The sequence below is a fragment of the Corvus moneduloides genome, chromosome Z (genome assembly GCF_009650955.1).
Source record: "Corvus moneduloides isolate bCorMon1 chromosome Z, bCorMon1.pri, whole genome shotgun sequence".
NCBI classification, from domain to species: domain Eukaryota; kingdom Metazoa; phylum Chordata; class Aves; order Passeriformes; family Corvidae; genus Corvus; species Corvus moneduloides.
In genome coordinates this window covers 38,119,753-38,130,220 of record NC_045511.1, presented here as the reverse complement: position 1 = coordinate 38,130,220, position 10,468 = coordinate 38,119,753, and the positions used below count along the sequence as shown (strand labels likewise).

The window sequence follows — 10,468 nt, the reverse complement described above, 5'->3', positions numbered from 1 at the left end:
GCAACATTAATATCATGTGTCAGAATTAACATGCACTAATGCCCATGTTTCACAAACCTTAATTCTCGGTCAGAGTAAACCCAGACCAAAGTACAGTGAGCAACTTCTGAGGCATAGACACTGGTCTAGGAAAGGTCACTCACTGTAAGAGACTGCCAAGTCTTCCTCCCAAGACTTTTAAAAGAGGACAGAGTCAGATGTACAGCTGATAGTCTGTCTGAGAAAGCTAGTGTCTCTCCCCCCTAGATATCAAATGCAACAAAGTATTTCCTTCTGGCTCTTGTGTAACCAAAAATGATAAATGAAAAAGAAAACACAGTTTTCCATTGCTTTAATTTTTAATGCTTCCTTTAATGCAATCTTTTAATGCCTTTCATTGCACAATGCAATTGCACAAGATTTTACTTTAAAAAAATCTTAGGAAAATATGGCTTATTTGCTCTTTTGCTACAGAAGTCAGACAGCTCAATCTCACAGTACTGCAGTGTGTTCTTTGGATCAGCCGTAAGACATTTTATCCCCTGTGCACAGTGAATCCAGCAAGCTTTCTTTACTTAGCTGAATGCTTCTTGACTATCTCAAGATACTCCTTCACATCATCAGGAGACCCCAAGACAACAGGCACTCTTTGGTGGATATCCTCAGGCACTATATCTAGTATTGCTTGATGACCAGTTGTTGCTATTCCCCCAGCCTTCTCAATAACAAAAGCCATAGGATTGCATTCGTAGAGCAGTCTCAGCTAGAAGACAAAAGTCAAAATGGCGGAAGTCAGGCCAGGCAACGCCAAAACTCATTAAATGTAAATATATTTGGCATTTGATTTTAAACCAATCAATGTTCTAAATACTCTTTATTTCAAATTGTGTGGATTCTGCTTTTCAACAAAACACAGTGAATGCTGGATTTGCCCAATCCGAGTGCTTTCTCGATAGTCCATGTTTGCATTGTGCTATTTACACAGAGATAAAGCTTGTATGTTAAGACACAACCATTAACGAGGCAGAGCACATAGGACTGTGTGAAAACAAAGAAAAACACTCGTTCTGAGTGCGCCACTAAGTTTCTATAATGAATAACTGTATCTTATCTGCAACCTGAAGCAATAATTTACAGACAATTACAAAACAGATCAAAGGTCTTTGCTGAATAAACAGTCCCCTTGTCAGCCTGTAAGTGTGTGATCTTCCCTGACTGACCATTGTCCTGGCAGATCCAGTCAGGCACAGTTCCTCCAGATGAAGCCCTGTTACCACATACAAGATGGGAATGGTTTTCCCTTTGGCAGAGCTTCTCCCAATGGGACAACTACATTTAGGCTTCTTACAAACTAGCTTGCACTAGGAATCTCAGGGTAATGCAGACTGTTTGCTTTGTGATCTTCTACTTGGTTGGGACCAGCACCACCAGTTTCAGCTGATATGGTGCAGAGGAGCCTGTTTGAGCAGCATACCCCCTGGTATGTTCCATAATCTAGGTATGTTTGCAGGTAAAGAGAAGTCACTGCAGCTGAAACAGGTGAGCAGCAGCCCTAAAATAGGTGTTTGACAATAGGGTCCTGTCACTTGTGACAGTGTGCAAGGGATGGCCATATCCCCCCCTACAAGAAATACAAACTACCAAGTTACACAACACAGGTTCTGCAATCAAAATATTAATCTTGATAGTGAAATGTCTACATAAAGTAACATTTCCTGTAACTGGGCTTATTCAGGCTTACCTTTCCTTTGGGACTTTTGGAGTTAGCAGGATACAGAAAGATTCCTCCATACACCAGTGTGCGATGCACATCTGCCACCATAGATCCTATGTACCTCCCACCATATGGTGAACTGCCATCCTACAGGAAAACATTTCAATAAAAGTAACTCTAGAGAACATCAGGTTAACCTCCCCCACATGCCCCTGTAGCAGTCCTAACATCTTTCTTCTCCGTATCATGCTTCATTGATAATACTCAAAGTAGTTTCAGAGAGCATGTCAGTATCCTCCTCATTTTCTAACCAGGAAAATCCAAGCAGAAGGAATGGCAGAAGACCTCAGCATAGATGAGCAGTAGTGCCAACAACTGAAAATGTATCCCAGCTCTCCACTGGCTCTAATACTTGGAAAACACTGCATTTCTAGTAGCAAAAAATCAAGTAGTAGGAATCAACACTGGGGCTTTGTCTTTTCTAGCAGGAAAAAAATAAAAGGAGCAAAAGAAGTGATCTTTCCTACTTCTTCCAACCATTTTTGCCAGCTTCTGCAATTTTTTTGTTAAGAAAATGTTAATAGTTGACTTCTGATATTATTTCCTTATTCTACTCCCTGGAATACACTTTAAATACACAGCACCTTAAGCCTGGAAAGACGTCAGATGAAACATCAGTCTTCTTTCAAAGCAAGATCAGGAAGTCAGGAAGGGACACTAACACTTAACAAAAGTAGGTGTTCACAGTTCACTGTCAGCGTAGTAACTCCAGTGATGAAACGTCTAAGGCATGAAAACATTGTATGGGCACTCCTTGGCGCTTGGGGCCTCCTGACACCAGGAAGCCACACAACCACAAAGCAGGCCTTGAAACTACACTAGATTTCCAAGTGAGAGGCACCCTTAGGACACAGCTCGTGTCGCCACTGAGCAATGACCCACTGCCATCTGCACTCCGCTCTCCAGCTATTCAGATGTTGCAGTGAGGAAGCAGCAATACAACACGTTGATCAAATTTCTTCATCACCAGATAAGATTTCCTCTCTGCTTGATTACCAAATGCCCAGTTTTGCCTCCAGCACCATTACTCAGACCTTCATTCAGGAAGAAAGATTTAAAAAAAGAAAAAAGGAAGAAAGGAAAAAAAATGCAAAAGAGGTATAGTGCCATACTGGAGAAAGCTGAAATATCTGGCTACATCAACTGCTCTCATTAGGAGTCCTACACCAAGTTATGTTTTAAATAGACAGGAAAGGAAAACAAGCTCTGAACAGTGCATGAGAGAATGAATGATTGATCATAACACTGGAAATCATGAACATTGCTTGTCAACAGGATCTTTTACCTCAGGGAATTTCTTCTTTTTGAGATACTCTGTGACTGCAGGATCAAAATATTTAGCATAGCCTTCATTGAGACTGTAGATATTTCCCTTCTTTTTGATTTTCACATCCCTTTCAACCAAAATGAATTCTCCAATTGCCTAACAGTAAGAAAGAAAAGCTATTTGTTAACATTAATTGCTCACTTATTTGCAAACCAAGGCATAGTCCAGTACTATACACAATTAAATAAAAATTTACTACCACTGCCAATTTTTAAAAATAATTCAGTACCTACAAAAAAGTGGTCTTTGCAATCTATGTGCAAAGTATTTTGTTTATCCATAAAACACAGACAAAGCATGAATCCTGGGGTCATGCAAGCTTCTTCACACTACCATTCCAAGCACTTTCTCTTTCCTATGCCCAAAAAATACTGTTGTCCATAAATTTGTTATCTCTCCACTCTTTTGCTAGACTTAAAACAACGTAAGTTTCCAAACTCTGAGGAGTCTGGAAACTGAGAGTGCTGGCTGAACCAATGCATAAACATGCTCAAATAGCTGTAGATATTCCACTTCCTTTTAGCTTGGGCTAACTGGAAGCCTGTGACCAAGGGCTGGTCTGTTTAGTTTTCTCTAAAGTAAATTTCCAAGTTAGTGCTAAGAGTAAACAAAATAACGTGCATGCATGCTCAAAGCTAAATCTGTTACCTAAACATAGTTAAAAATACATGCATCTATTTAAGCTGCTACTAAACAGAAAGTACCAAGTTGTATTTCCTGCAGCTTGATCACAGAAGGTTATAAAAATTTAAGACTGGCAGGTGGCACAGCCTGACTGATCACAAAGAAACAGACCACTAAAGCAAACTACTTTCAGCTATGATCTACACGATTTTTGTTTTAAAACTCATGGTAAATGCATGCTAGAATGTTACATCACCCACACACATCACTTACTCTTTTACACATCGTGGTGGGATCTGAAAACACAGAAGAAGGTTAAATATTTCTGCTCCTCTGGTTTACTAAGGTCCTAGCATTAAGGAAAAGACAAATAAGACTTAAAGGGCATTTTGTACTGCAGAAAACTGCTTATTTTAAATATCACATGATTACACATGCTGTGTATTTGCTCTGCTGACTCAGCTGTCTTCCTGTTGTTGAGTCACACATGGCACTCCTGCATCAAGGAATGCAAGTCTCCTGACATTATTCCTGATGGGTTGTAAGTACGAGTACACTTACATTTCATTCCTTCATGCTACCTTGAAAGCTGCTCCTTTGGTTGATTTTCCTGGGGACAAACAGTTCTTAAAGACAGTAGCTGGTAATCCCTAATAGCAAAACAAAGAAACAGAAGACAACTCTCACCGGATCCAGCATGAAACAGTTGACACCTCCAGCAGAAGTGGCCAGTACCAGCATGGTGGCACTGCCATAGAGCGCATATCCAGCTGCCACGAGATTACGTCCAGGCTGTAAAGCATCTTTCCCAGAAGGTCCATCAGGGGACACCTAGAACAAGAAAAGAATATAGTTGATTTTACTTCATTTCTATTGCTGGTACATAACTGGGCTCTGGGATAGGGACAGTCTTGTGCTCCACATCCATGCATGAGGTGGCACAAATGATTCCATGATCCACAACTGAGATTCCTACTGGATGCACTAATACAAATTATATATAGGATACAAACACATTGATCTAGAAATGCTCTTCTAACTATGCCTAGCAGGAATGCAGGAAGCAGGAAAGGATTAAGGAGATAATAAAGAGCTATGTACCTCCTTCTAGGTGATGATGAACACAGCTCAGAGGAAAACTCTGAGGCACAGTTGAAAAGAAATGAAACATGACTCAGAGAGTTCAAGGCTGATCAAAAGTACTTGGGATTTTTTTTGTTTTCTTTTGCTTCCTACAAAAATGAAGTTGAAAATAGCTACTTTGGGATGTATGAAAACATATAAAAGACAATTGAAATGGACAGTTGGGTGTGTTTTATCTGATTTACTTTTTCCCCCCATGTTGTGACCTGTAAGTCTGGTATTTCAAGCTCCTTCAGACAGGGTTTCTGCCTTTCAGAGTGAATTAGACACTTCAAATGCACATGACATGTTTCAGCTCTGGCTTGTTTTTGAAGCCTGTCCTCAGGCTAACAGGACAATTAGTACAGAGAACAAGAAAACCTGAAAGCACATTCCCCAGGTAGATGACAACTACGTGGTATTTTGCCTCAACACAAATATTCATGAAACCTAAGACATTATTTTTTCCAAGCAGTAATTTCATTAGCTGGCTAATTAAATATCAGCTAGGCTTCCACATAAGTTCTTCATCTTCTAAGAGACTAATCCAAATCCTGACAAATTCAAATCCAAATCCATGCATCTGTGAAGTACTAGATTTAACTTAAAGCTTGCCCTGAAAGTCTCTTTCACAAACAAGTTTAATTAGATTTTATTAAGTCTTCCCATGCAATTTTATTTCACCAAAAGCTGCAAAGTAATATTTTTTCCTATTCTACATGAAAAAAATTTACCTTTCTATAGATTGCAAAGATGGTCCCAATGGAAACAAGACAGTCAATGTTTGATGAACCATCTAGAGGGTCTATGCAGACTATGTATTTACCCTGGAAAATACAAAAGAGGGAACTAAATTAGTGACAGTATTTATGAACTTCCCCCAGATAAAAGCATTTCAGTAGGTACATTTTCTCAGAGACTTACACAGCAATATGAACTAAAAGGTTTTTATAGATTATAAAGAAACCGAATTCAGATGTCAGCAATTCTTTGGCCCAGATTTCATTCTTGATTAAGACCGTGATTTATGCCAGACCAGAAGCTGGTCTAAAGTACAGAAATCTCTAAAGTACAGAAATCTCTAAAGTACAGAAATCTCTAAAGTACATAGCAGATAACAACACAGGAAAAGTGAAGTTTTCTCATACACTTTTTAATATGAGAAAAAAAAAGGGGGAATACTTTTATTGGTTTACTTTCATCTGTGTAATTAAAGCCAATCCTGTCATATCCACCACCTAGGCTAAGCTGCACTTTCTCTTCTGTTAAACATGTCTTTCTTAATAATAAGGAAGAAAAAAACAAATGAAAATCAGTCCTTTTCATGCAGAGCTAAAAAATAGAGATATTAAAAAGCCCTTTAATGGCTGCTATGCCTAAACTGTACATTTTCCTTTATCTGTGCCCTGAAATGGTCAGATATTACCTTAGCCAGACTGACTTTACCCTGGGTTTGGGGGGCCAAAAAAGAAGCCCCTGCCTTATTGCTGGATTAAGGAATCCTGTAGATACAGGAAATTGCCAGTACCGGGGAAAAAGTTGAATTAACTGTACCTTTTAAATATTTTGTTCCCCCCTCATTTCATTTATAGTTGTCTTAATAATGGTGTGTAACAACAGTGTTTATTTGTTTTTCATTTGATTTTATCCTGCATGTCAGAAACTTATTTAAGTTCAGCAATGCTCTAATCTGCAAGTATGAATTCCCAGTATGCATTGATAAAAACACTGTATTGGCTCACATTTAGTTTAGAAAAGCATTAATACTGAGACTCCTTCAGTGATCTTCGAAAATATTTGTTCAGAGCTAAGGAAATCTAATGCCTAGAAAATCAATTTTGAAGATTTCTCAACAGGGAGAGAGAGAACTGCTTAAACAAAACAAACTTTATTATACTTTGCAAATTATGTAAATTTGTAAATTATTTTGCTGTTCACTTTTACTAAATTTTTACTCAGATTTTTACAGGATCAGACCAAAATATTATCTAGGAAATAGGAACTATCCCACGAGTGCATGCAGGCTTGTGAATGTAAATAATAATAAATGTTAAAAATGCTTTTGTTTCATTGTTGCTAAGTCTTTCATGGGCTTCAAGGAGAATTTTCAAGAATTAAAGACCTCGAGATTTGACCTGCAGAGAACAGCTCATCAGTGTCCTACTCACAAAGCGACATTTCAAAAGGGCTTGACTAACTCAGAGTATAGTTCCAGAGATCAGATGGTGATGAATGAAATATTTTTTCTACAATAAGAAAAAGGTGGGAGAAAAAGAAGGTGGGGAGGAATAACACAGAAAAAAACCCCAAACCAACAAACGTAAGTCTGAATGACAGAAAGAACAAATGTTGACTAACACTCTCTCCACCCATCACCTCCACCTTCACTTGCCAGTTTAGGAAAGTACCTGTTTTCTGAAACTTCTAGCTCAGTTTTATTTTTTTAGATGTGGAGCAGTATACCTGTACAGGCTGATCTGAAATCAAGCAGGGAGAACTTTTAAAGCTACTAACCTGTTTGTCAGTTTCCACTATCACAGCATCTTTGTTTTCTTCTGACACAATAACACATGTACTGAAGGATGACTTGAGCATATTAATCACCAGGTCATTGGAAAGAATATCCAGCTTTTTTACTTGATCTCCAGTCACATTGGTAGACCCAGCAATTCCATAGCTAGAGCAATTGCAAGACAAAGTATTTCGTGAGAATGGAGCACTGTGTCTTCTAAAGTATTCTGTTTCTTATGCCTGTAAAATGTCTTGTAAACATACAGCACTTTCAAATGGCATCTCAGCTCTCTAAGCCTGTTTATTTACTGCCCAATGAATTCTTGCTGAGACCTGTTAACGTTAGTTGTGGTTGCATATCTAGAAGAGAAATACAAAACAAGGAATTGCTTTTCAATAGTTCGTAAACTACAGGTAAACACAGCCAGACCAGGCTATGAAGGCTGAGTTACAACTGTGCTTCTTAGTGAGCTCTTAAGACCTACATATTATTCCTGAATTCTACGGCTCTGCATTCCCTAAAAGCTAAGAATTCATTAAAAAACTGTGTATTTTAACAGTATAGGAATATATTATTTTTTAAATATGAATCTGTATGTGAATCTGACCATGCTAGTTATGCTATCTTCTGTATGTAATATACTCCTGATGTGCAAATTGCAGCAGAAAGAGTCTCCTCACAAATAAATCAACATATTTATAGTTCAATGTTTTCAGTTTTGATTTTAAGCAGTAAACGTTTCCTTGGGGAAAGAACCAAGAAATAGAAATAAGAAACACAAATAAAATGCTGCGAGCTAATCAGAATCAAACCATCTGGCAAGCAGAAGTACCAGGAGACCTTATGATAGGTGATTTTGTAAGCATGCAAAACAGAAAGGGGAAGCTTAGCTCTTAGAAGAGAAAAACAATAGCCAGCTGGGCACGCATTCAGCTGACTCCTATGTACTTCAGCTACAGTTCATTGATCAGGCTGAACACCGGTATTTCAGGTTTTATGTAATAACACTGAACACACTACTTTAGCAATGCATTGCACTTATTCAGTTTAATGCATGAGACAAAGAAAAAGACATAATTCTCTCTCTCTCTCTCTCTCTGTTACAGTGGCTTGAATATTTTTCTACAATTGTGAACGTGCTTTTAGAAAAAAATGTACTTTGAACACCATGCTTATGTGGAGGCACAGTAGCAGCACAGCTCTCACACCTCATCTTTTGGGGACTCCTGGGAGGGGAAGACAAGGTGTCAGGTGTGGAGCCTGCAGCTGGAAAGGGTCTGTATGTCTTCCTCAGCTGTTCTACACCTCCCCTGCTGAGCAGTACTAAGCATATAGTTGACTCTGAGGGTGGTCCAAAGAAATGGATTCCAGTGATCCCTACTTGTTCACATTCCCTGACAGCAAAGCAAAATCTCACCACTGCTTATAAAATGCAGTCCCACAGTAGGAGATCTGTTCAAGGAGGCTTATGAGTCCAATGCAGTCCTAGTGCTGCTGGAGAGTCAAACCCACTGTCCAGGGGCTCATAAGGCAAGTCTATGGGCCCAGATACCAAACCTGTGGGCAGCTGCCAACAGACACACACGTAGGACACAAAAGGAATAGGACCTTAAGCTTACATATCAGGTTACATCTAGGAAACCCTAGTCTGTATCGATAGATATAGGAGGCATATGAAAGGGCTAGCACACAACAACTAAAAATTACCATAGCTACATGCAGTCTGAAGTCAAAACAGAAATATAGTTCAAACATACATAAAGTGGAGGAGTTTTGCCTTTTTAAAAATTATATTTTCAACTGCATGGCTTGTAGATGCAAATTCATTTTCTCTTTACAACATTTTCCATTAAGTAATGAAGTAGCCCATCTCTAAAGCCTTGATAACACACAACTGGGCTTATGAACAATATGTAAAATACTTAGGAGGATTAGTTACCTACAAGCAGTTTCAGCTATTTCACATTTCAAGAGTTCCAATTTCCTTCTGATGCATCTCCAGAACAACATCCCTCTGCCTGGCTGACTACAGACACTGCCATTCCTAGCCAGTGCACTTTCTAAAAGCCTTAGACACCCAAAGTTTTGTAGAGAAACTCTAGTTGCTGTGATGCAATATGCAAAAAAAACCACTCTGAATTTGATTACACACCTCAAAGCATAAAATGGTGCTTTGATATCAAGCAGTATGCAAGGAGCAATAAGCCATATTTTGCTAGGCTTTGTCTTTCAGTATATGTGGTCTTATGGTTCCAGGCACCCACACCTGTTGAAAGTAACAATGAAGTTCTATTATTGGCAGACATTTCTCAAAGACTGGATGCCTTATACTATTGAGAAGTCATAGGACCTCTATCACTTGAAAAAAATCAAGAAACCAAGACAGTAAAGGAGTTACTTTCAGCTCTGTGCAAGAGGATGTGCTCATGCAACCCCACTCACAGGCTTTTCTGGTGAAAGAAATACCCATCCCCATCCTCATCCCGACACCCACCACCCCGGAGACAGCAGGATGCCCTGGGCCCGCGGGGATGCGCGAAGGTGAGGGGTGCATCCCTGGACTCACAGGTTGGCAATGCCCGCTTTACGGACGGCGGTGGAGATGGCTTTGATGGCCGTGCAGAGGGAGTTGAGGAGCTGCGTGAACTCCCCGGTACCCTTGGCCCGCCTGCCTTCCTCCATCACGAAGCGGGTCATGGTGATGACATTGGTGTCGAAGGCGGAGCGGTCCGTCATGGTGGCGGCGGGCGCGAGTGGGGCTGCGGCCGCCGGCATCGCCTCTTGGCCCAGCGCGGCGGGGCGGGGCCGGCGGGCAGGGGCGGGGACAGGCCCGGCCCCGCCACCGCCGCCGCGGGCTGGGGATGAGGACAGGGATGCTACCCCTCCGTCCCACCGACACTCTGAAATATCCGCGGCGGGAAAGCCCCGCCGCTCACTTTTTTTTTTTTTTTTTTTTTTAACCAAACGTTGTCTCATACACTGTGCGGGGAGAGGCGAGGTCAGGATGGTTTGGGCATTCGTTCTGTGAACGGCACAGACAGTCGATCGACACACGGGTGCTGGTAGTTCTTAGTGTTTGCAGTGGTCACACTTCAATGCTAACGGTCCTGAAATTGTGCCCCAAAACTCA

General features: G+C 40.3%; 1 protein-coding gene across 1 annotated transcript; it reads right to left on the bottom strand.

Annotated features, from left to right (window-relative positions):
- Positions 1-319: 319 nt before the first annotated feature.
- On the bottom strand, positions 320-10,107 carry LOC116438234 (fructose-1,6-bisphosphatase 1-like). Its single transcript, XM_032097004.1, has 7 exons — positions 9,905-10,107; positions 7,341-7,503; positions 5,561-5,653; positions 4,392-4,535; positions 3,039-3,176; positions 1,721-1,840; positions 320-742 (listed from the first exon to the last, which is right to left on the bottom strand). The coding sequence occupies exons 1-7, from the start codon at positions 10,072-10,074 to the stop codon at positions 551-553; spliced, it is 1,020 nt and encodes a 339-aa protein (XP_031952895.1). The 5' UTR covers positions 10,075-10,107; the 3' UTR covers positions 320-550.
- Positions 10,108-10,468: the final 361 nt, after the last annotated feature.